Source organism: Balaenoptera physalus, assembly GCF_965194825.1.
Source record: "Balaenoptera physalus genome assembly, chromosome: 10".
Classification (NCBI taxonomy): Eukaryota; Metazoa; Chordata; class Mammalia; order Artiodactyla; family Balaenopteridae; genus Balaenoptera; species Balaenoptera physalus.
This window is the reverse complement of record NC_138889.1, coordinates 113,219,731-113,246,061: the sequence shown is the minus strand read 5'-3', so window position 1 is coordinate 113,246,061 and position 26,331 is coordinate 113,219,731. Positions and strand designations below refer to the sequence as shown.

The 26,331-nt window shown below is 58.9% G+C and overlaps 1 protein-coding gene across 2 annotated transcripts in view; it reads right to left on the bottom strand.

Annotated features, from left to right (window-relative positions):
• MOB2 (MOB kinase activator 2) overlaps positions 1–26,331 on the bottom strand; it is a 54,019-nt gene that overhangs the window by 5,890 nt on the left and 21,798 nt on the right. Inside the window, exons 1-3 of one of the 2 annotated variants that reach the window (XM_082476497.1) lie at positions 11,069–11,255; positions 4,255–4,415; positions 3,413–3,506 (exon numbers count right to left, since the gene is read on the bottom strand). In XM_082476497.1, the coding sequence (XP_082332623.1) occupies positions 3,413–3,506; positions 4,255–4,415; positions 11,069–11,178 (365 nt within the window). In that variant the 5' untranslated portion in view covers positions 11,179–11,255. Of the gene's footprint in view, positions 1–3,412; positions 3,507–4,254; positions 4,416–11,068; positions 11,256–26,331 lie in introns of those variants that run through there. The other variant, XM_082476498.1, reaches the window with a different exon arrangement.

The following is a 26,331-nucleotide window of genomic DNA, read 5'->3' as shown; positions in this document are numbered from 1 at the left end:
TGCTCTGTATGACTGATTCTTTAAAGTTCGCTAAGGTCTGTTTTGTGAGCCAGGATATGATCTACACTATTTTGATGAATAATCCCAGTGCACTTGAAAGGGATGTGCATTTTACTGCCGAGGGTGGAGTGTTGTGTAAATATCAATTCAGTCCAGTTGGCTGATGGTGTTATTTAGTTCCAGATTCTTGCTGACTTTCTGCCTACTAGGTCCGTCTATTACCAAGAGAGGAATGTTGAAATCTCCAACCATAATGTGATTTTGTCTGTTTCTCCCTTTGGTTCTGTCCATTTGCTTTGTGTAAAAGCTCTGTTGTTTGGTACATACACATTCAAGGTCAGTACTTCTTGATGAACTGACTCTTTTGTAAATAACGCAATCTTCTTCTTTATCCCTAGTTATTTTTTGCTCTGAAGTTTACTTTGGTATTAACATAGCCACTTTAGTTTTCTTCTGATTTGGTATATCTTTGTTGGTATATCTTTTCCCATTCTTTCACTTTTAACCTACCAATGTCATTGCATTTAAAGTGAATTTCTTGGGACTTCCCTGGCGGTCCAGTGGTTAAGACTCCACGCTTCCACTGCAGAAGGCGCAGGTTTGAACCCCTGGTCGGGGAACTAAGATCCCACATGCCACGTGGCATGGCAAAAAAAAAAAGTGAATTTCTTGTATACACTGAAATCCATTCTTATGATCTGTCTTGTCACTGGCATGTTCACACCATTGACATTCACTGTAATTACTGATCTGTCTGAATTTAAGTTTACCATCATTTACTATTTGTTCCCTTTGTTTTTCACTCCTTATATTTCCTGCCTTCTTTTGCGTTACTTTTAGTATTTCCTTTTAGTTTATCTATTATGATTTTGACTATGTCACTTATGTAACTTTTTTAAGAGATTGCTCAAAGGATTATAAAATGCATATGACCTTTCCGTGTTGTACCTGGAGCCAAGTATCACCTCCACAAGCGGAATCACAGAGCCGACCAGCACACAGGGCTCTCTGCCTGTCCCAGGACACTACTACTGTCTCAGTGTTCCATCCACACACACGCTGAAGACCCATCAGACAGGGTGATGGGTTTTGCTCACCCACCAGACACGCTTTAAAGAGCTGAAGAAGAGTGGAGCGGCCTATCACGTCTCCCGTCTCTTGCTCTCCCCGAATCCTGCTGTCCCGCGGTCCCTTCTAGCACCACTTCCTTCCTGTGTGAAGAGCGCCCTGCGCAGCTCTGCTGGCTGCGAGTTAACCCTCTTAGTCTCCCTTCCTCTGAGAAATGTCTCTATTTTACCCTCATTCTTGAGGAGCACTACGTGGAACTCCCGGGGGGCCGCCCTTTCCTCTCAGCCCCTGAACGATGTTATGCAGCCTCCTCCTGGCCCCCGGGGGGGAAGCAGAGCCACAGCCACCAGCACCACGTCCCCACAGGGGCAGTGCTGCTGGCTCTGATGCTCTTAAGGTGTGTGTTCTCTTCAGCTGTTTGGTTATGTGTTTGTGGTGGATTCATCGGGTTTAGCCTGCTCGGAGTTCATTAAGCTTCCTGAATCTGTAGGTTTGTGTCTTGACCAAATTTGGTAAGTTTTCAGCCATGTTTCTTCAAATATGTTTTCGGCATGGCCCTTTCTCCTCTTCTTTTGGGATGCCAACGTTACCCTTAGGTTTCTGTCCTTCAGGCACCAGCAGGGCGGAGAAGGGCCTCCGGCCTGGGCCTCGGCCCCACTCCCGGCCCTGGGAGGACTGGATGGTTCCGGGAGAGCAGTGGCTCTGTGGACCCTGACAGACTCCCTTTTTCTATTAAACTAATTCATGTGTTTCCATTCCTTGATCTCAAATGATTCCTACGAAGGCATTTATATGCATATCAATTCATATAAATTTACAAAAACTCTACAAAGTAGGTTACAGGTGAGAAGAATGAACAGTAGAATTCTCAAAATCCCCAGATCTCCAAGTTTTACATGGCAGAGGCAGCATCTAGACACACGTCTGCCTGACACCAAATCCTATGCTCTTTCAAGGAGCCTCTTCTCAAACACATCGATACTGGAAGGGCATGTGGCGCCATGGAGGGGCCCCGGCTTTCCCACTCGCCAGCCCATAGGCCACCTGTGATGCCGCCTGGTCAGGCACACAGCTGGCAAACGTCCTCCAAGCATGCCACACACATGGCTCTGCAGTGTTGCCCTTGCCCACTTGCAGCTGCTGTGGCCATGTCTGCTCTACAGAGCTGATGTCCCATGCTGATGTTCTCCTGCCCCAAGCTCACCTCAAGCCTGCTCCCAGCACTGCCCACCCAACACTGCCCCATCCTCCCTGGGCCATGCCTGGCTGTGGCTATCTGGGGACACACGTGACACCTGAGCATACCATCAATGGCTCTCGCTGGGTGAGTAAGGAGTGAAGAGCAGCTGTATTCTGCACTTGTGCCCTCTGAAGGGCGGGGGAACTCTACCCTCTGCCTGTGCTGAGGCTTTGGGTGGGCTCTCAGCAAGAGGAGGGCCCACGTGTCTCGGCCTGAGCTGGGTCTGCCCACAGCCTACGGGCAGGGTGAACTCAGGACGGCAGCACTGACGTGTCCGCTAGTGGAGGCCCGCTGCTCACGTGTGCTCCTGTCAGCCCCCGGCCTGCAGAGGAGACGTCAGAAAGGAGCTTCTGTGCCCCCGCGCCACACCCTGCCCGGGCTGAGCCCCTGCAGACCTGGCCTCCTGCCTGTGGCCTCTTCTGTGGCTTCTGCTACTTGGGCCGGTGGCAAGCCCAGGGCCACGTGGTGGCTCTCCTATCCACGTGGCCTCCAAGAGCTGCCACAGAGGCAGTGGGGTACCCTGGAGCCCCTCAGGGATGCCTGCTTACTGAGGAAACGAACGGCACGTGCTTCCAGAAGAGAGCAGCCTGCACCAGGCCTGCAGGACGTCACCTCACGGGAAGGCGCCAAGGCATCCCAGCCCCACGGACCGGCAGCGGGTGGGGTGCAGCAGGGCCTCCACGCAGAGCAGGAGCTCTGAGTTAGAGCCATCAGCCGGTGGGGCCGGGAGCCACAGCAGAGAAACACACACCCTGCTGTCTCAGGAAGCCCAGCGGGCACGTCCTGGGGAAACGTCCTTGCCCCCAGGAACGCGTCCTGTCAGCCCCTGGCCGGCTCCCAGCACCTGTGCCCCGGAGGGACCCACGCCGCCGGGGTCCCAACCTCCGCAGGGCTCTGCTTCCCGTCGCCCTGCCAGGCCCTGGGCCCGTGAGCACAGGAGGTGCAGCCTGGCGAGGACCCCGCTGAGGGGGGCCCTGAGCTACTGGGAGACCTCGAGCGGAGGCCGCGAGCGTGGGGTCTGAGAAGACAGGAGTGCAGCGGCCGGGGCCACGGCCACAGCCTGCCCGAGCCCCCGGGGCAGGGCCGCACCAGGCAGCGACTCACGTGTTGCACACGGCCATCGTCTGGCACGCCTCCCCCGTGCAGAACTCTGAGATGGTGCTGTACTGGAGGTTGACGTGGTGGAAGAATGTCGTGGCTGGAAGGGAAGAGAAAGGCCGGGCGTGAAGACCACACCGTGGAGCCACTCTGCGTCTCCAGCGTCCTGCAGGCCCAGGGGGACCAGAGCCTCTCTCCTCGGGACCCTCCTGGGGGCGCTGGTGCTTATCTCAGACCAAAGACCGAGGCCCCAGCGCAGCACCGTCCTCGGGAGCGGGCGGCACGGACCAGATGGTGCTGCGCTGGGCAGGGTGCCCGAGGCCTGAGACAGAGTCCCCTCCACGAGGGGCGGGGCAGCAAACCTCCCACCCCAGCCCCTTGATCACACCCTGCTCTACGGTCACCAGCTGATCAGGGACACCGCTAAGGCAGGCGGCAGCGCCAGCTCACGGCCACAAAGCCTACCGCTCGCGGGAGGAGAGCTGGCGCCTTGCCCTGCGTGGGGCGTCCCACGAACCCTGAGCCTGTCCGGCAGGCGGGGGTGAGTCCGCCACCCCTCCCACAGGCCATGGCCTTCCCGCCACCACAGCACCACCGGCCTTGCAGCCAAGCTCCCGTCCCACGGTGCCCCCTGGCCCTGGTGTCCTGTCCCCCGGTGCGACCAGGACCCGCACTGAGTCCCCGCATCTGAGGGGACCCTGAGTGCCCGGCAGGGCTGGCCACCCCGGGCCTCGGCTTCCAGCCAACGCAGGTGGGGGGGGGGGGGCGCGCTGAGCACCAGCTCTGGGGGGTCCTGGGGGAAAGGAGGGGGGCTGCCCTCCCGGCCCTGCCGGCCCGCCCCCACACACTGTTGCTGGCCAGCCACTCGTTGAGGTCGATCTCCCGGGGCAGCACCACCAGCTCCTTGAACCCGAAGTCGGTGATCCTGGACTTGGTGTACTCCGGCTCCAGGTACACCTTCTTCTCCTCGGCGACGGGCTTCTTCCCGTTGGGCTTGGCTTTGGACTTCCTGCGGAGAGAAGGGAGCGCGGGGTCACGGCAGGTGCAGGCGTGGAGGCCGCGGGCCGGCCCGGGAGACGAGCAGTGCCGGGGGACGCCTCGGGGGCTTCAGCTCCCGTGGGCCCAGGCGTGGGAGGAAGCTGCCCTGCGCCCGTGCCCTCCCCTGCCGCTGTCGGGGGCCCAAACCTGGAACCCAGGGCGGGCAGGGAGCTCCGGGACCACCGAAGGGTGGGGTGGCGGCCACACCAGCCGGCTCAGCCGCCACATGTGACACCGCGGCCCTGCGGCCCTCCTGGCCCCCACCTGGGCCTGGGGTCCCGCTGCAGGGACACAGGGTTGAGCACCACTCGGCCGGGCCCTGAGCCTCCGCGCAGAGTCCCACCGTGCGCCCTGCTGCGCAGACGACCCAGCAGCCCGCCCTTACCGAGCGCCCACTGCATGCCGACGCCCCAGGCCACCCCACTGAGGCCTCCTGTCGTCACGAGTTCACGGCTCACCCGCCGGACACCTGCCCGCTGGCCCGCGCTCTCTCCCAAGTGCACGGTGCAGGTTCCAGGCAGAGACGGGAGTAGGCGTGAGCAGATGTTAGAGATTTCACGAAATGGCCACTTTTCACTAAAATTTTTCTTGGTCAGGAAAATAGTTCTTTTCCATTAAAAATATGCTGTTATATAACACAGAATGGGCCTGTTATGGCTATTTTTACATGCACGAATACGTATTTTTGCAACGTCTTTGTTCTCCTACAGGGAGCGTCAGTACCTAACCCGTGAACCAAAGCTCTTTGGGGCTGAGGGAGCCCCGGGCCCCACCTCGGCAGAGAAGGCGGCGGCCCCAGAACCAGCCTCCCTCCAGCTGCCCCCACGGCCGGAGCCGGGGCCATGGTGTGTGCGGCCCAGGCAGGCCAAGGAGATGGCACATCCCCTAAGGAGGAAAACTGCCCAACAGAGTGGCCCAGAGCCTGCAGCCGGGACGTTAGCCCGAGTCACCGCATCTGCCACAGGCCGGAGCCTGAGCTGGGTGAAGTGAGTGGCGTGCCGAGGGGCTGCCTTCCGGGCGCCGCCGCCCCACGTCGGCCAGTGCGGAGCAAGCTGCCCTCTCCTACACCTGTAGGCCCACGACGTTTCAAGGTTAAGACTGGGTTCTTGGGCTGGTGCGGGTTGAAAAACTGAAGGAAAAAACCCCTAAGAGCACGGATTAGTCTCTTGCTTCTTTTACTTGAATGACTGAAATCTTTAGTGGCAGACATCACGACTTCCAGAAAACAAACTGCAAATCAGTCAAACCGTCCTGAGTCTCATTGACCAGAAGAGGCCACTTTCGGCTGTAGACTCTCAAGGAGGGATCCCCTGGGACAGAGGATGATCGAGGGAGACCGAGGGCAGGCACACAGCCCGGTGCGGCCTCCCACCCCAAGGGGCAGCCACAGGCTGGAGGGACGGTGCCTTGCAGGGGAGGGTGGGCAGGCCGAGGACCTGGGCCCGGGGGCTGCGGCTCGCGGCTGGGTCCTACCAGCTCATACCCCCGTGGTCTCCAGCGCCCGCAGAAGGAGAGGCGCTCCCGTCGCTGCCTCCGGGGCCTGGGTGAAAACACACCGCGGGCCCCGCACGGGGCACGAACTAGACACTGCCGTCCTCCGTCCCAAGGGCTCTGTGTCCCTCCCGCCCCCGCCAGCCCCGCTGAGGCCCACATTTGGCGGCGCGGGGGGTGTCACACGGGATGAAAGGTCTGCAGCTCCTGACCTTGCCGTTTTTTTCCCTTCTGTTTTGAAAAGTTGCTAGTGGTTTATTTAAGAGAAACAGGAAGGAAAAATGCTCCCTGAATGCCAGGGAAATGTTTTCCCTTCAGCTTCTCACAGCAGATCTTTGCCTTAAAAGGCAATGTGAGCTTGGCCTCCGGGTGCAGCGCCGGCAGTGGCTAGTGCTGGGCAAGGGCCACAGTGTCCTGGGGACGGGCCCGGGTGGGCTGGAGCTGGAGTGCGGGTGTGAACACTGCACAAACACAACCACAAGCAGGGGGCACTCCGAGGGTCCCCACAGGGGGCAGGTGGGGCTGTTCACTGGGGACAAGTGTGGGCACGGGCCTTTGGGGGCCCTGCAGCCTCCCCCAGTGTACACAGAGGGGGACAGGGCCCCAGAGGGGCGGAGGGCGCCCTGGGCTCCCCGGAGAGGGGTGGGTGGGGTGCTTTCCTGACCCTGGGCCTGTGCTGCTGAGCCAGGCGCCACCCGTCAGAAAGCCTGCGCTCGCTTGGAAGGTCCCCATGTCCACAGCCCCAAGCACACAGGACGCACCTCCAACCCCAAGCCAACTTCTGCTCCGGTCACCCCTGAGTGTCCATCTGCTGGGCACATTCCCAGCTATGAGCCCGGCCAGGCTTAACCGACCCCCTCGCCTGTGCTGCAAGCGTGTACCTGCCCGTCCCCCGCCGCAGTGCACACCTGGCCCAGGCCAGCCCCCACTCGGAGCCTCAGTGTCTGGGCGTGGAGGCTGCCGCCACCACACGTGAGGGTGGGATGAGCGAGGGCCTGGGCTGTGAAGCCACTGCCCGACCCGCCTCCTCGCCCCGTGCTCAGGGCACACACGGCAGCAACAGTGGCCGGGCGGCCTTTACACGAGCGACCACGGGCAGAGCGGCAGCAGGAAGCGGCCGTCACGGAGGGGCGTCACGGGGCCTCGGGCACAGGGCTGCGCGGGGGTGCCGCTGTGCTGAGGGTGTGGTGTCCTCGTGCCCACACGTCACTTCCAGGGAGACCGAGAGCCCCTCCGGCTGAGGGCACCCTCCGTGTTTGGTTCTCAGAGTGGCGGGGGCGGCAGCCCCAGGAGGACCAGGCTTCTGCTCCGTGAGGCAGGCGTCGGGGCCTCTGGGCCGTGATCTGTGTGCTCAGAGGCCTCCACCTCCTCGGCCCCCCTTGCTTCTCCGTCCGCACCTGCCCTCCTACAACCAACAGGCAGGAGCACCCCGGGGCCCCCAGGCCCTGCCTCATCACCCAGCACCGGCCTGGGGTCCCCAGACCCAGCACGGCTGGGAACGGCTCTCCTGCCAGGTCGGCCGGCCCGGACCTCTCTGCACCGTCCTCGAGTCTCCCTTCACACCCTCCACCAGGAGACGACGGCCACTGACCAGGTGGTGGCAGGACTGAAGGACAAGCCGGCCTGGGGCGAGTCTGGGGACGTGGAAGGGCCTGCCACACCTGAGTGCCACCACCCCAAGTCCTGTCCTTTTTAGAGAGGTGAAGGCTCCTAGCCAAGACGCTCGGCCCCTTAGAGCACAGGGTTTCAGACGACACATGGTGACCTTGGAAGTGGGACAGGCTGCTGCGTGACATAGCGGCGGCACCCATCCTCGGTCCCTGAGGCCGCGTCGGCAGAGAGGACGGGACTCTCCGCCCAGAGGCACCAGGCTCCTAAACGGGCCCTGTCCAGCCTAGGCCCAGGCACCCCCTTTCCAGCTGGGGCTCCCACAAATCCGCGGAAGGGAAGGCTGGGCATGGCCCTGGTGCGGAGGGACAACTGTGGAACCCCTGGGCCGCGGGCAGGAGAGTGGACGCCAGGCCTCAGCCCACCCAGGGTCCGCCGCGCCCTCCTGGGAGAAAGAACGCGGCTGTGGGCACACGCGGAGAACCCCCCGTCTTACTGTGGGCTCCGAGGCCGAGTCCCACCCAGCCGACACCAAACACCTGGGAGGGGCTGCGGCTCCGCAGGAAACACCTTCTGACGGTCTCCCCGGTGGACGCCCACCCAGCCTCACCCCTCAGCCTCCCCTGCTCCTGAGGCCTTTACTGCAGGGCGGCAGGGTCCCCACACCCGAGGCATGGACCCAGCTGGGTCTCTCTGCCAATGTGCCTGGCCTGGCACATTCCTGTCTACAAGACCCCGCCCAAGGTCACTCCGCCCAGTCCCCTGGGATGGCCCCGCGGTGGCTGCTCGGTGTGACTCGGGCACAGACACAGACGGCCGTGCAGTCCAGCCCGCCAGGTGAGACGGCTGGAGCGTGTGGGAGGGGTCCAGCCCGAGGAACGTGGATGTGCCGCGGGCCCCGCCTGCACACAGCCCCGAGTGCTGGGGTGGGCGGCGGCCGAGGGAGCCCACTGAACGCCGAAGGCCCCCGCCACGAGCTCAGTTCACTGTCTCCATCCAAAGGCAACTCGGCTGGCCCAGACCCCAGACCCCAGGCACGGCCACCCCTGGGGGCCACCACAAGGACGCCTTGGCTGGCACAGTCCTGCCCTCCAGGGAGCAGCAAGCAGCTTCCAGGTTTTACAGACAAATGAATCCTCCAGGCATCATTAGTGCTGGGCAAGGGGCTGGTGGTCTCCAGGCACAGAGCCGGCTTGGCTGCAGCCAGTGAGGTGGCGCTGGATCGGGGCACGAGACGGGCAGGTGGGGGCGGCTTCCCTCTCTCCTCAGAGCCCCGCCCACCCTGCTGTCCTCCCCCCAGCGCCCCCAGCCAGCGCCTGGCCCACAGTGCTCCCCAGATGCTGGCACAGATGCCAGAGCGGCCAAGGTTCTCACCAGGAGGGGGATGCAGGGCAGATTCGGCAGGGAGCCTGGAGGCCTGAAGGAGGGTGGGCAAGCCTGGAGGTGGGGCGGCCTGGAGTCAGCCTTGCGGGACAGAGGGGGTCGAAGGTCTGGGGTGGGGAGCGGGGTTGAGGCTCCTGCAGACGCGTGAACGTGGACTCAGCGTAAAACACAGATGCTGGGCAGGACCCACAGGAAGGCCCCATGGAACACTGGGCGGGGCCGTAGGTGGTCTTAGAAAGGAGGAGCCCACAGACAGGGATGCCCACCCTCCCAAGACCCCAAGTTCTATGCAGTGGGACTGGGAAAACTGCACTCTGACACTTAGAGACCACCCCCCCGACCTGGACCATGTTCTCACCGGTCCTCACTGGCCCTGGTGACCGGCCCCTTCCCAGAGCACAAACTCGGAGGCCGAGGGCTGGGAAGACCCCCACGGAACCCCTGTCAAATCCCCACGGGCTGCACGAGGCAGACGCTGTGGAGAGAGACGCGCAGGTCATTTCTCGGTTTAACAGCCTGGCAGTCAGCACGCAAACAAAGCACACTTTCACAAGCCGTGCGTCCCCTACAAAATAAGAGACCCATTGAGAGGGAAGCCCCCGGGGCAGACAGAGCGAGGGCTGCAGACACCCGAGACCCACCGTCCACGCACATCAGGTGCTCGGGGCACTGCTGCATCCAGAACTGCAGCCACGAGGCGGCCACTCTGCTCAGAGCCCGCATCCTCCTCTACCCATGCGCTAATAAGCTGCTCCTCTTCTAACACCTGGCTGGACCGCCACCTTCACTGGAAAGTCTTCTCGGATCCCCCAGGGGGGCGGCCTTGGCCTCCTTCTCGCAGACAGCTCAGAGGGCTGGCCCTGCCTTCCTGTCCTCGGTGGAGCCCGTCTCGGCGTCCGGGCCCCTCCCACCACGCCATGTGCACACAGGCACGCACCGGCCCCCATTCGCTGTGGGGACGTCACCGTTCCTGATCTGAACCAACGACCTGGAGGGGGCACTGCCACCCTGCCCCACACCTTTACATCGCAGGGCAGACTCCCCGTTAGTCCTCCCTGGGTGGCAGGGGGCGGCCCCTGTGGGAGAGGAGGGTGCAGACCATAGGAAGCCGGAGACACAGGTCACAGAGCTCACTGCTGGTGCCACCACCAGCCACACTTGGCCCTCACCCCAGACCCTGACCAAGCGGCCTGCTTAGCTTGGTTGCAATTAAAGACAGGATTAGAAAAGCAAAAGATACTTTCGCTTAAAAGTTCCGACCCACCCAAATTACAGGCAAATACAAGATTATTACATTGAAGGAAACGTGATCTCAGTCTGAACTGTGACACATCCTGGGTGAGGAGGGGCCGCCAGGAGCCTATCCTGGGCCCCCTCCCCTCCCCTCCCCGCTGGGCTGAGCCGGGCCCCCCAGGCCCGCAGCACAGAACAGACCTGACCACTGTGAAGGCTTGCTCCCCGGCCCCCATGCTCTCCCGAATGCCTGAAACAGACGCTTCCACCCTGAGACAGAAGAGGCGCTGGAGTCTCTCCAAACCCCTCGTGCGGGACACCGGAGGCTCTGCTGCAGCAGGTCAGAAAAAGAGGTGAGAAAAGAGGCCAGAACCTGCTTTTCTGGTAACGCCCCTACAGCAGACAAGGCCCAGGGAAGTTCTCTAGCTAAGGCCACTGGTGGACAGACTGGTCATCCTGCCCGGGGACCAGAGGCCAGACACCGGGGGCGGCAAAGGCTCTGTCCAGCAGGCGCGGGAGGGCAGGAGGCAGGCCTGCTGCGGTCTGAGACGTGGTTCATCAGAAAGACGGACACCAGTCACGGGCGCCCCCTGTTCTTGCCCAGACCCTCTGGGCCAAACACTCCCCTTTCAGGGCACACCCCCACCCCCCCTTCAAACAGCAGGAAGCGCAGGACTCTAGGGAGAACCTCACTGCAAACAAAGTTCTGACCGTGTCCAGCTGCTTCCCAGGCATCCACAGGTGGGGCCGTGTCTGCCCCGGGCCCATCAGCCCCCCAGTCCCACCGGAGGGGTCTGCACACCACGGCAACTTGACCCAGAGGACAACTACGGCCACTCCTCCCCAGACTGAGCCCTGGGGCAGGGACTAGGGACAGTCACACAGCCCCGCCGCCCCTGCCGCGTTCACCTGAGCACTTTGCCGACTGCTTGAAGCACCATCTTGCAGCTGAGCCCGGTCTTCGGGGGCTGGCTGAGCAGAGCCCGGTCTGTGGGGACACTGCTGTGGTCTCCCAGCATGGTGGGCAGCGCAGAAGCAGGCTGGGAAAGTGGGAGCCCCGGCACCGGTGCCGTTCCCCGCCGCCCTGCCCTCCGAGCAGCCCTGACTCGCCCTGACTCGGAGCCAGCCACGCCAGCCAATGAGGACAGCGGGGGAGGAAGACGGGCTCTGGCCGGGCAGGGACAAACAGCTGCTCCTTTTACAGGCGGAGGCCGGCCAAGTCTGGTTACACGAGGGAGTGTCTCAGTCGCCTTTTCAAAGTGGCGCCGTGCGGGCGCAGCGTGGGGCGAGGCCGCTGCCGAGGGGACAGGCGTAGCCCACAGAGAGGACCCGTCAGTGAGGCCCCGCCGTGGCACGAGCGCCCTTCCGATGTGGCCGGGAAAGCTCTCTGAGCAGGCGGGGCTGGGCGGGCGCCCCGGCCGGGCTGCAGGGAGAGGCTGGCCGTGCACCTGCAGAGCGCAGACGCGGGCGCGTGGCGTCTGCATCCGCAGCCTTGGGAAGACAAGGCCGGGGTGCCCGGAGCAGGAGCCGAGCTGGCAGAAGGCAGTGGGCGGTAGACCCCAGCGGACACGCCAGAGGCCTCCCGAGGGGGCACAGGAAGCTGCGTGGCCGAGGCCTTCTTTACAGCCGGGCCACACACAGGAGACCACCAGGGACCGAAGAAGCAAACGCGTGAAAGAGGACGACGCTCTGCGCAGCCCTCATCTCCGGCTGACCACGGGGACAGCTTGCTGCCGATGGCGGCAGCACGGTCACGTTCGTCCAGAGGCCCCGTCCAGCGGCAGCACAGCACCCCAGCCTCAGCCCGGCCCTCTGTCCCCGAGGCCGGGTCCCATAGAGGGCCCGGCCAACCATCCGTCCAGGCTCAGGCCAGCTCTGTGCGGTGGCAACTCCAAAGCCACCAAGAGGACTACCTGACGTGCAGTGGGGCAGGCTGACCGCCCGGGCAAAGCTGGGGACGCCGACAGAGCCCCGGATGCACGTGAGGACCAGGGCAGGAACCCGGGCACCGCGCTCACCCAGTGAGCGAGTGAGACTGGGAGGCCCTGGGTTGGGAGGACACAGCCTCTGGGCAGTTGGAGTAACTGAGCACAAGGTGCCTCTAGGCTCATCGTGTTATATCCCCTGCCCCGGGCCCACACCCGCCACTTCTTCAAGGAGCCCCGGGCCCACACCCGCCACTTCTTCAAGGAGCCCTGGGCCCCTCTATTGGAGAAAATTAAAGACCGAGACCTGGGACTTCCCTGGTGGTGCAGTGGTTAAGAATCCACCTGCCAATGCAGGGGACCATGGGTTCGAGCCCTGGTCCAGGAAGATCCTACGTGCCGCGGAGCAACTAAGCCCGTGCGCCACAACTACTGAGCCTGCACGCTAGAGCCCGCAAGCCACAACTACTGAGCCCGCTCGCCACAACTACTGAGCCCGCTCGCCACAACTACTGAAGCCCGCACGCCTAGAGCCCATGCTCTGCAACAAAGAGAAGCCACTGCAATGAGAAGCCCATGCACCGCAACGAAGAGTAGCCCCCGCTCGCCGCAACTACAGAAAGCTCATGCACAGCAATGAAGACCCAACACAGCCAAAAATAAATGAATTAAAAAAAAATAAAAATAAAAAATAAAATGAATAAATAAAAATAAAGACCGAGAACTGACCTGGTCGTCCCACTGCTGCTGGGATGTCACTTTCCTAGACCCTCTCAGCTGACGGAGCAAGGAGACGGGCGTACGTGCCAGTCTGTATGTTTACACCCCCACTCAGGTGTACACTGCAACCGCATTACGCCAGACGCGAGTTCATCCTGACGCCTCCACCTCTGATCCGACCTCCCCCGCTGATGGTGATACACCTGCAGGCTCTGAGCGGCTTTGTGAAACCACGGAAGAAGAGGCTCCCGTGCTGTGAAGGCAGCAAAGCCATCGGGCCCAGAACCCTGGTTGAAGGTGCAGGAAAATTTGGTGCACTTCAGAGCAAGTGGGAAAAGCTATAAGGTTGAGTCCAGTGAAAAGAGAGAAGAATAAGGAAGAGTAATAACTAAAACACTCCAAAAAGACACACACAAAACAGATGAAAACTGTACCTCAATACATTAGAATTTGAAAACCTCAGAAATAAAGTGATTTAAAGAAAGATTTGAAAAGAGAGACAAAAGAACTCAGAGTAAGAACCACAAATGAAAGTTCCTGAAATGAAGTCTAGACTAGAAGAAACAGCAAGGCAGTGCCACGGGAAACAGAAGATGGGAAGGGGGATTTTTTTAATGAAAAAGAAATGAAAAACTTTCCATTTCCCCGATGGAATAACCGATGCTAGACTTGACTTCCACCATCAACAACCTCAAACTGGGTACAACATACAAGCAACTGGTTTCAGACGCTGGACAATGTGCAGGATGGTGCCCGCTGGAAACCATGGTGCAGGAGGGCAAAGCCTGCGCAAACCCCAAAGTCTCAGCCGCTGCGGATGCAAGAACAGAAGCTGGGGCTTCCCTGGTGGCGCAGTGGTTGAGAATCTGCCTGCTAATGCAGGGGACACAGGTTCGAGCCCTGGTCTGGGAAGATCCCACATGCCACGGAGCAACTGGGCCCGTGAGCCACAACTACTGAGCCTGCGCATCTGGAGCTTGTGCTCCGCAACAAGAGAGGCCGCGATAGTGAGAGGCCCGCGCACCGCAATGAAGAGTGGCCCCCGCTCGCCGCAACTAGAGAAAGCCCTTGCACAGAAACGAAGACCCAACACAGCCAAAAATAAATAAATAAATAAATAAATAAATAAATAAATAAATAATGAAAATAAAGGAATTCCTTTAAAAAAAAGAACAGAAGCTGGGGCTGCTGACGTGCGCAGGGCAGGGAAGCAGAAGGACGGGGCTTCCCAGAGGAGGGGCTCTAGAAATGTGGACAGAGGGCCATGAAGCCTTTGGCCAACCACTGAGCTGAGGGCCACAGGTTGGAGAACAGCTACAGGAGCTGTGAGCCCAAGCAGCTTGTATCCCGTATCCTGAGATGTTGCTAAATTTACCTTTTTTCTTTAGCTCTAGCAGACTTTTCGCAGTTTCCTGTAATTTTATAAGTACATATGACCCTGTTATTTCCCAAAAGACTACCTCTTCCTTTCCAATATCTATACCTTTTATTTCTTTTTCTTCTTCTCTCTCTCTTTCTTTTCTCTGCCTCATGGCGCAGCTGAGACCATCAGCGCAGTGCTGAACAGAAGTAGTGAGACAGCATCCTTGCCTGGCTCCTGATCGCAGGGCAGGATGTTCATCTAGTCTTTCAACTGAACATTTGATATGAGCTCTAGATTTTTTCCGGGTGCCCTTTACCACTTGAGAACATTCCCTTCTATTCCTGGTTTGCTGATTGTTTACGTGAATATTTTGCCACGCACTGTTTCTACATCTAATTGAGATTTTTTTTCTCCTTTATTCTGTTAATGTGGTGAATTATACTGACTGATTTTCAAAGGTCAGCTAAGCCTAGATTGCTGGGAAAAGACCCCCTCTGGGTTATGAGCTGTTATTCTTTTTATATATTGCCGGGTTCGTTTTGCTGATACTTTCTTAGGGAGTTCGACATCTGTGTTCGCGGAGCACAGCGCTCGGCAACTGTCCTTTTCTTGTTAGGTTCTTGTCTCGTTTCAGCCTCACTGAATTAGGTAGTATTTCCTCCTCTGCGTTCTGAAAAAGCATGTGTAAGAACGTCTGAAGTCTTCCCAGTGAGGGGCGCTCCTGGTATCTGGTGGGCGGAGGCCCCACACAAAGAACCGTCCTGCCCCAGCATCCACAGGGCCGTGCAGGCGGCAGACACTCGGCGAGGAGCGTGCAGCTCCCGCGCCCACGAGGCCTCCACACAGCTACACGGCTGCTTCTCAACCTGCTCCTGGTCCAGCAGCACCAGCAGCACCTGGGAGCCTGTCGGAAATGCCAGTTCTCAGGCTCACCAGCCCGGCTGACCGGAAACTCTGCAGAAAAGCCGGGATGCGGGTGAAGAAGCTCTCCAGGCGGACCCGACACGCGCGACGCTCTAAGGACACGTGCTGAGGGCGGTGTGAGCACCAAGCACATCCTACCTGGAGAGCCAACACTGCATGACGGGCGCACCAGACACCACGTAACTCAGAAGATGCAAGAGGAAGGGGAGCGGCAGGGGTTTCCAGCTAATTTCAACACTGCTCCTGTGAGGGAACCAAGAGACAACAGCCAAAAGACGGCGGGACTGAGGGCTTCACAAAGGCAGCTGCTTGAAAAAACAAACATTTCTAAATACTCTTTTTATTGTAGCAAAACACACGACATAAAATTTACTATCGCAACCATTTTTAGGGGCACGGTTCAGTGGCATAAAGTATATTCACTGCTGTGCAACCATCACCCCCATCCACCTCCAGAACTTCTTCATCTTCCCAAACGGACACTCTGTCCCCATTAAATACTCACTCCCCTCCCCTCCCCACCCCCAGCCCTGGGCACCCACCGTCTACTTCCTGTCTCTATGGATGTGACCTCTCTAGGGACCTCACGTGAGTGGAATCAGACAGGATTTGTCCTTTTGTTTCTGGCTTATCTCACTGAGCATAATGTCCCCAAGGTTCATCCACATTGTAGCCTGTGCGGTGACTGTCAGCAAGTTCACCTTTTAAACCAGAAAGCCCTTCAAACTGCCAGTTGGAACGTCTACTCCCGGTCGAGAGGGAGAAATGAGGACCGGTTTTTACCTCCTGCTTCAAACAACAGGACACTGGACAAAGGTATGACAGTTTTCAAGACACTGGACGTCAGGCAACAGAGCGTGGTGATCCCTGCAAGACGGGAACCGGCGAGGGGACGCTGCAGTGGCCGGCTGGATGGATCGGCACGGTGGGGAGGGGACCCAGGAGGGCCCCGAGGGATCCCAGTTGAGGCGTCTCAGCGGGGAGTCTGAGAGGCCAAACAGCCAGAGGTCAGGGGGCAGCGCGCCAGGGGGACAGGACAATAAGCGGAAAGAGCTGCACAGAGAACTCGGCAGACGTGCTGAGGGGCCCCGTGGGGTCCCCGGCTGAGCTCGGGACAGGGCACATGTACAAGGAACTGCTGCGGGAGGGACAAGCCACCCAGAAGGATCTGCAGGACCCTCCTCAAGGTTTGCACGGGCCCAAGAAGAGTTCCTTCCCCACCAGCCAGAGTGGCACCAGGTGGAGACCTCCAGAGGTTGTGTGACAGTGGTGAGAAAAACCGGCCTGAAATGAAACATCGCCATAATCCCACCAACACAGAACAAACACAAGAACTGAAAAGACTCAATCGTTTCCAACTGAGTCCAAGGAACACAGACACACAAAAATATCCAGCACCAAACAAGGCAAAGCTCACAAGGCCTTGCATCCAAACAGAAGTCACCAACCTCAGGAGAGGAGGAAAACAGTCCATTACTAGGAATCAAATCAATGGATCAACAACGACTCCAAGATGGCTCAGTGACACAGTGAGAAGACAACGGCGTTAAAAAGTCACTGTGACTGTATCCCATCTGTTTCAGAGACTAGAGAAACACTGGACATGTTATAAGGAGATTTTTTTTTTTAAAGTTTTTTTTTTTTTGAATATCTAAATTGAACTTGTAGATATGGAAACTAAAATATCTGAGACAAAAGGTACCCTGGGGACGTCCCTGGTGGTGCAGTGGTTAAGAATCCGCCTGCCAATGCAGGGGACACAGGTTCGAGCCCTGGTCCGGGAAATCCCACATGCCGCGGAGCAACTAAGCCTGTGTGCCACAACTACTGAAGCCCACGCACCTAGAGCCCGTGCTCCGCAACAACAGAAGCCCCGGCAATGAGAAGCCCGCACACCGCAACGAAGAGTAGCCCCCGCTCGCCGCAACTAGAGAAAGCCTGCACACAGCAACGAAGACCCAATGCAGCCAAAAATAAAATAAATAAATAGATTTATTTAAAAAAAAAAATTGGGGGAAGAACTAGGATTTTTAAAAACAAAAAAAAGTGGTGTGTGTGTGTGTATGTGAGTATTTGTATGTGTGTGAGTCGTGTATATATGTGTGTATATGCGAATGTTCACGAATGTGTATGAATGTGTGAGCTGTCTATGCGAGTGTGTGCTCTGAGTGTGTGCGTGTACTTACAAGCGTATGTGTGAGGTATGTGCATCTATGTGGGTAAGTCTGTGTTGTGAGTGTATGTGCGTGTTTATCAGCACACGTGTGAGTTGTGTGTGAGTACAGCTGCCGGGCAATGGTGCCCTTTCTTCCCACCCTTCCTCCCCTGGCCCCCCCAGTGCCCCTCCCCACCACCCCAGGCTTGCCCCGCCGGCCTCTGACGGCACTGTGAACAAGCTCATGCCGCCGGGGGCCACGGCCCTCCCACTCCTTCACAGGTACGTGGCTGGTGTCAGAATGCGTCTCTCCTCGCCCTCCCAGCTGCACCTCTTTTACACGCATGAGCTCCTGTAAAGGACGCAGACACAGACTCAGGTGCTCACGTCCACCCAGGCACCCTGCCTGCCTGCCCTTGACCCTTCCAGGAGGCCAGCCCCAGACATGCAGAAAGGGCCACGTGCCAAACTGGGAATTCTGTTCGGAAGCGGCGGGAACGAACGCTCAGTCCTTGCACGTACAGAGCAAGTCGCCAAGGGCGCAGTCCACGGAAGGTGATGGGGACAGTAACAACCGTCAACAGTAACAATGTTTGTGCCCCAAGAGACACTAGTAAGGAAATGAAAAGACAAGCCAGACCGGGAGAGGAGGTCTGCAAATCACACACTGATACAGGACTTACAGACAAAGCACTCTCAAAACGCAACAACTGAAAAATGGGCAAGAGACTGTAATAGACATTTCCCCAGAGAAGCTACACCCCACACCCACCAGGACGGCCGAAGTCAGACCATGGAGGCTAACAAGGGCTGAGCTGGACGTGGAGAAACCGGAGCCGCTGGAGGGGATGGAGAGGACAGGGCGAACGTCTTCCAGAGCCACACACTCCCTTCCCCAGCGACCCAGCAACTCTCCTTTCTGCAGGAAGGACGAAGGCGTCGGGCACGCGAAGACACCGTCAGTGTCCACAGCAGGGCAATTCATGATCTGCAAACACGTGGGAAACAGCAGAAATGGCCTCCGCTGGTGCCGGCTGAGCCAACCGTCTTATCTGCGAAAGAGACCAATTCTCAGCCACAAAAGGAAGAAGGTGCAGCTACACACAGGAACCTGGGAGAGCCTCAAGGCAGCAGGCTCAGAAGGGGGGACCCCACACGCCAGACACTCGGGGATCCCTCTAGATGGATTTTAGCTGGAACAGAAGGCAGGCGGCAGGTCAGTGGTTGCCAAGGCCCAAGGGTGTGTTGAGGGGACGTCCAGTGTTCTATACTGTCCCTGCGGGTGGTCATAGGCTACGCACCTCTGTTGAAATTCAACAAAGCTTACGCTTTAGATGCAGTGGAATGTAAATTACACCTCCGTAAAAGCTGACCAGAGGCAAACACACCACACACCAACAGGAGAGCAGGAACTCCTGCTGGCGCACCAGCAGTGAGTCCCGCAGGCCTGCGGAGAGTGAGAGAAGCCACTGCCCACGGGGTCACTGGCACGGGATTCCACTCACAGAACACCCAAGGGCAACCAGGTGCCAGACGTCAGGAGGGGACAGGAGGGTCGCAGGGCCTCTGCGTGCCGCCTCCTTTCCGGTTCTGTGCCGTGGCGGGGCGTGGTGCGCTAACCTGGAACCCGCGCACACACGTGCACTTGGAGTCGTGCTTTCTCTGCATGTGTTACGTTGCAATGAACGATTCACTTTAAAAATATAGGAAAGAAAAAGAAGACAACTGTGATGAGATGTCTTATTTCTACACTGGATGGCACTTACAAGGCTGACTACCACTTTCTCAACTCCTTTTCATAGGACTGATCCATTTCATGGTAACAAATAGCTTCGTCTATGTTTTCAAAAATGAAAAAGTAGGCAAAGGTTTTAGGGGACTGAAATGGCCACACAGAGGCTACCTTCTCACGGGCCTACCCCGTCTCTCTCCTCAGCACCAGGAGCGCACCGGCCCACTGAGAGCGTCCGCCCCTCCCCCCGCAGGCTCCTGAGCCCATCCCCCACTGCCACCCACCCACACTGGGGCCACATCAAGATGCCCCAAACAGCCTGGCCAGCTCGTGCCCTGGAGTACGGGAAAACTGCTGGGGTAAAGTCACTATTCTCATGAATGGAAAGGTCCCGGGAGTGACTGAAAAAGGTGCTTCTGTGACTTCAGTCAGAAGTGCTGGGACGCCTTGCCAATGTCGCAGCCAATGCTACCCCATGGCGTCGCCACTCCGCGGGGTCACCACTCCATGGGGTAACCACGCTGGATCTCAGAGAGAAAAACTAGAGTTCCACTAAAGAAACCAGCTTGGGACCAAGGGAAGAGCACTCAGGACACACGCGGCAGTGGTGGGAGAGGCAGGAGTGGAAGGTGGGCCTGGGGTGGGGGGGGTTCTGCAGCGACAGCCTCTGGTGCAGGGACAGAAACTGCCTCCTGAGGCCAGAGGTCCCCACCCCACACCACCCAGGGGACAGAGGAGGAAGGAGAAGCCCCTCCCACAGCGGGCTGAGGCCCTCTCTCCGCCTCCCCCCGCTCGCGAGAGGACCTGCTCCATCCCGAGCCGGGTGCCAAGAGCCTCGCTCTGCTTCCCGAGACCGCGCTGGCCCGGGGGCCCCGTGCACGTGCGCCGGCGCCGACAGACAGGAACTGACCGCTTGGAATCCCAACTCCTGGGCTTCGGTGCCCCAACTCCATTCCTGTGGCCTCCCCGAGTGCTCCGATGACCTCCCAGTGTTCACTCACTTGAACCCTGACGTCCCCTGACGTCTTGCAGTGGAGGAAACGGAGGCACAGCCGAGACAAAGTCCAGATCTGACACAGGCCACCTGCTCCAGACCCTCTGCTCTTAACACCAGCCCCCTGCCCCGAGGGGACAGGCACCTCTGGAAGGGAAGGAAGCTTATTTCTATGCTTGGCTAAAGCTCAGCTGCCCCGGCAGCACGCAGGGCCCTCGGCGGCTCGTCACAAGCAGCCCAGGCAGCTGCTCAGGAGGCAGGTGGGTGAGTCCGACTTGCAAGGGCCGGACCCCCGCCTCTCTCCCAGCCCTCTCAGCAGAGGAGGCAGCTGGAGGAGGAAGCCCCGAATCCACCACCGCTCCCAGGAAGCTGCCAACACACCTCACACCAGAGAGGAGAAACGGGTGCTTTGGTGTGAGAAGGCCCCTGCCGGGCTCGCTCCTTCCAAGCCTGAGCGCGGCCAGGGCTGCTGGGGCTGGGGGAGAACGGGGCGGGGCTCCGGCCCATCGCCCTCCAGGGCTCACCCTACATCCCTCACACCCCTGTCCAACACCCCTGCACAGCACCCTGTGGGGTCAGGGTGGCGGTCAAGCGCCGCCTGGAGCCCGGCTGCCAGGGTGAGCGTGGAAACGCCCAGATGCTGGAGCAGGGCGGAGGCCAGGCAGGAAGAGCGCCTGGAAAGGGAGTGGGGGAGGCAGGCTGCACCCCTGCCGGGCTCAGCGCCAGGAGCGCAGCACAAAGTTACAAGGCGGAGAAATGCCCCACACGTCATGGTGGCATCTCAGGTTCAAGTCCAGCCAAATGCCACCCAGTGGGAGTGGCTGGTGGAGCCTAGTGGGTCTGCTGGGCCCCTGGCCACCACCGACCACAGGGGCGCCCAGACCACGCAGTAGCCACGTCTGACCCCTGCAGCGCTGGCTGCCAGACGAGCAGATGCAGAGCCAGGTGGTGACCAGCGAGGGCCTGGGGGCACCAGGAGCAACGCTCCCCAGTGCGCTCCACGCCCACAGAGAGGCCAGCTCGTGGCCAGGGACTCGGACACTGCTGACCCCCGCCGCCCAGTCTCCACAAGCCAAGCGGGCACGGAGCCCAGGCCGCCTAAGAAAAGGGTGATAAAGGGGGAGGTGGGTCCTGCCAAGTCGCCCCGCCCTCCCCGCTGGTATAAAAGGCTCGGAGGCAAGATTTAGCCCAGGCTCAGTCCACAGGAAGGAGGCTCGGAGCGCACACAGACGGGAGCTGCCTGTGCCTGTCCCCGCACAGGCCTGTCCCCGCGGGCACTCCAGCACCAACACTGGGAACCTCCCCCCACCCAAAACACTAAAATCCAATCAAGAAACAGCCTTTCCTGAGAAAAACGTCAGAGAGAAATGGAAGAGGTCCACTGCACAGGGAAGGGCGGTAGGGAAGTTTCCAGAGAGGGAAAGACCCCAAGAGAGGTCAGGCCAAGGAGCCCAGTGGGGGCGGAGAATGAGTTCCTGCCCACGGCCCCCCACCCGCAGGCCCCAGGCTGTCCCCTCACCACCGCCAGGAACGCCACCCGTCAGGGGTCCAGGGAGAACTCGCGGCAACTGTCAGAGCTGCGGACCTGAAGGTGTCCACACGCCCCACGTGCGCGTAAGATGCGCTGAGCCAGCCGAGCAGCTTCGCGGCACCTACAAACCTGGCCGCGCCTGGGGCACGGCACTCAAGGCCGTGAGGGTCAACGATCACCGAAGAGCTCCGGCCACCCTGCCGGGCTGGTGTCCTGCGTTGTCCACTTCCCACTGTGGCCATCAGGCCTGGGGAGGGCCTGTCCCTGGGGGCTTTATATGGGAGACACAAGGGGACGCAGCCGGTCACACAGGAGAAGGCAGAGACTCTTCCTCTGGACACCCGGCTCACCAAGGTCAAAGGGCGGCCGGCAGTCAAGCAGCCCCCATGGCATATTTGCCTCCGACTGGAGATCTGTTTTCTTTAAATTAGAGGGAAGGCATCCGACGTGGGAGTGTCAGAAAGTCAGAGGAAAGCCAGAGAGAGATATGCCGCAGCCCAGACTTCAGATTCCTCCAGGGGAGGCCCGGCTGGCAGGAGGGCAGCGCTCAGGCCAGAGGAGCCGCAGGGAAGAGGCGCTCGCGGGACAGGGGTCCAGACGGCAGCGCCCACCACTGCAAGCTGGCCCTGCCACACAACAGACTCTGCTCTGCAATCAAGAGAAGGAACTGCTGCACGGCTGCCGGTAACCACAGACCAGAGGCAGAACTAGTCCAGAAAGCAGGGGAGCGGCAGGAGGGCATGGGGAGGCGGTGCCTCGATGGGAACGCCATTGCTCACGAGAATCCATCCTCATCGAGGGGCGCACTTCAACTCGGAGGACGCTGTGGAACATAAATTACACCTCAACACCACTCATATCACTCTCACACACACACACACACACACACACACACACACACACACACACACACACACACACGCTTTTCCAATGCAATCCCGTAACTTTGGAGACAAGGGCGGGGCTGATCGCTACCAAGACAGGCCTAGAGGATGTCCAGCCTGTGACCTGCGCCCGCCAGGTGAACACAAAGGTGGTTGCCTGCGCCCAGGGTCCAGGTGACTGACGTTATCAGAACTCACTTCACGATGAAATACAGGATTATGGGTGAACTTCCCTCCACTGGTCATGCCTTTTCCCAAAAAACGTCTTTAAAAAGTAAGCACTGCACGTAGAATGAGGAAGGATGGAAAGATGCTGGGGGAGCAACGTGGACACGCGTGTCTGCGAGCTGACAGCCGCCCCGGGCACGACACGCCAACCACACGCGTTAGGTTTAATGTGGCGTGTCTCAAAACTGAAGCCAGGAATTATTAATTAGGAAAATTAAGAATACAGGCATCCCTGACTTATGGTTCGAGTTGTGATTCTTTTGACTTTATGACAGTGCAAAGGCAAAACACGTTCAGTAGAAACCGTACTTGGAATTTGGCATTTTGACCTTTTCCCGGCAGTGACGCGGGGCAGCAGTGCAGCCCCCAGTCAGCCCGCAATCACAAGGGTGAACCTGACCCGCAACCATTCTGGACCCACACAACCATCTGTCTTTCACTTTCAGTACAATATTCAATCAATTACATGAGACATTCAACACTTTATTATACGACAGGCTTTGTGTGAGATGATTTGGCCCAACTATAAGCTAATTTGTGTGTCCTGAGCACATTTAAGGTAGGCGAGGAGGTTAGGCGTAGTGAATGCATTTTCAACTTTCAATATTTTCAACTTAGGATGGGTTTGTCAGGATGTAATTCCCATGGTAAGTTGAGGGAGATCTGTATAAGGACAGGCCCCAAACAAGACATACGATTGGATGCAACGCCTCAGAAGTAACCTGAACCACCCTCAGTACTTTCTGAGTGGTTTCCTGACGGGGAGCCCAGAATGAAAGTCTCAGCTGGGGGTCTTCAGCTGCAGCCCCTCCCTGCACCCCCGGAGGTGCCCAGCTCTAACCAGGCGGCTCCCCAGCCCTATGCAGGGCTGCTGCCCCTCCCACGGCCGAAGACCCCCTTCCTCTCCCTTCGGCACTGGGTCTCCTCAGAAGTTTCCTGAAAGGGGCCTGATGAGATGCAATATTTTTTTCAGAATTTACATGCAAGTTTTATACTATCCTTACACAGGATTAACGGTTTGGCTGATGTGAAATGAAGTCCATGTTGCAAGTCCTTTTCTGACAGTCTCTTGAAGATTATTTTTTAGTTTCCGGGTTGGAATTTTGTTCAGATTCCTGGTTTGTTTTGTTTTGTTCCTCTCTCTGGAAGCTTCTGAAATCCTTTCTTTATCCCTTGTGCTCTGAAATGTCACAACCGTGTTCCCTGCTGTGGGAACAGGGAGCATTCACTGTGTGGGGCACGGGGTGAACTCACTTCCTGTGAGTCTGGAAAATTTTTGAGTTGCTTAAAATTCCCCCTTTCTGCTTCCTGCTCTTTCTGGAATTCCCTTGTGGGCGCAGAGCCCGCTGCACTGATGCTCTGATGTCTTTACTCTTGCACTCCCGGTGTCCATACCTGACTTTTTGTTCTACTTGCTGGGAAATACACCCAAATTTTATCTCCTATCCCTTTATCAGGTTTTTAATTTGCTATCGCACCTCTGACCTGCAAGCGTTCTTTTTAATTCTCTGGATGTTCCTTCTTTGTACCAGTCAGTTCTTACCTGCCGGGGTTCTCCATGGTCTGTAAGTCTCTGAGGAAACTAATGACAGCCCCATTTTACTTGGTTGTTCAGAGTCTGCTCCCTCTTTTTCTTTTGGTTTTGGTCTCTGCCGTTCCTGTTCACACGTTCCACAAAACACCTGGTGGCCCTGGCCACCCACTCATACGTGAAGGTGGCACAGAAGAGCTCCCTGACATTTCTGAGTGCGCGGGTGGCACTCAGGGCATGTCACTGGGGGACCACGTGCCTCCCTACAGCAGGCAGCACGGGGGATGTCCGTCGGCCCCTCCACTGTCAGTGTCTGGAGGTCTTTTCTCTCGGGAGGGTCAGACTCCAGGCATTCTTCTGCCTGGAGAGTGGACTGCAGGTGCCAGGTCCTGGGGTCCAAGACTGGGTTGGGGAACCTCACCATCGCGGCTGCGGGATGTCCTCGAGGCTTAATCGGCATGATGGCGGCCCTGGTGCAGTCCTGGGACTCATGTTCTCCAGACAGTAATCCTCAGATTCAAGGTAGCTGGGAGGGAGCAGGGTGTCTAGCTGCTTCTCCTGCACAGCTCCAGACCTCCAACCGGCTCCTTCGGAGGCGCCGAGGTCCCACAAATCCGGAAGCCATCCTGAGGTTCCTCAGGAGAAACTTCCCAGCTCGCTCAGGTTTCAGCTTCCTCAAGCCTGCGTTCCACTTGCTCACCAGCTTTCCAACTTCCTCCTCTGTCTGCCGTCTGTCTCCCACCTTTGCTCCCGTGGGTCTCTGCCTTTCCAGAACCCTCAGCTCTCATTCCAGTGGGCCTGGGCGGGGGGTAGGTTCCACACACAAGTCCAGTCCAGTCTACTTAGGCATCAGGGCCAAGTGCGACACAGGATACTGGCGGGGGGCCCCCGGCTCCCCTTCCGTCAAGGGCCCCCAGGGCTCTCCCCTTCCTGACGGCCCCCACACTCGGCTACCAATTGATGCCCACACCTCCTGTGCCCGTGTGTGGGAAGGGCTTCCCACCCAGCTCAGGCAGATTCACAGAGGCAGGCCCTGCCCTGCCTGCGGGGCTGGCTGGCCTCGTCTAGACAGTCTCCCGGTACAGCTCAGCCCCTGCCCAACCCCCCGCCCCAGGCAGCACCTCAGGATACCCCCTCCCTTCATCCCCCACCTTCCAATGCCAGGGAGTCAGAAAACCCCTCGACCCAACCCTGAGGGTGAGTGGCACCCTGCCCAAGGCCATGGGATATAACCCCAGTCCCAGCCCAAGGCTTCCAAACAGACACCACTGTCTCCGTGGAAATGTGCCCAGAGATCAAGGACAAAGGTCACATCTGTCACCCACTGGACTCTCCACCCGGAGCCCGGCCAAGGCTGCTAACCCAAGCTCCTGCCTGCACAGAGAGGGCGCGGCACGTGGGAGGCCTGCTCAGAAAGGGGGGCCCCTGGCGAGCCCCGGTGCACACGGCACCTCGCGTTTGTGGGACCGCACTGCCACCAGCCACCCCCTATCCTCTCTCGAGATTCTGACACCCCTTGGAGAAGGCCTGTGTGTCTCAGAGAGGTCCCCACCCCCGCTGCTGGGGCCACACACAGAGTCCCTGATCCTGGCAGGGCCCCTGTCCCAGGCCTCAGGCCGTCACGGCAGAACGGCCAAGTGGACAGTAGGCTCTGCGTGGGGTTGCTGTTTCCATGAGGACCCTGAGAAGTAAACACTTCACTCAAGGTCAGCGAGCCGCAAAATGCAGACCCTCCTCTTGGCGGCCCCTTAGAAAGGTGCTCAAACACTGGCACCTATTACGGCCAGACAGTGGTGGTGGGCCCGGAGCTGGGCCTCCCCAGAGCTCAGAGCTAAGCAGGGAACCAAACACGGGCACAAAATGGACACATTCCCCTGAGGTCCGTCACCCTGACGGGTGCCACCAGACAGAGTGGTCACAGGCTGCCTAGAATCCCTCAAACAAAATCCTAGCATGGGGCGGGGAAGCGGGAAGCAGGGTAAAATGAACAGGCCAGCAGTGGACCGCCTGAGACAACAAAACACCTGTTTCAGTCAGAGATTGAAACACTGAGGCCGCCCAGCATCGGAGGGGATGAGGCCGGGCGCCCCCTGCCCCCGCGCAGGTGGGAGTGGGAATCACGTGCAGGCCCGGCGTCCGCCCGCGGCTCCCGCCTTCCCAGACGATCGGACCGTTCCAGCCAAGC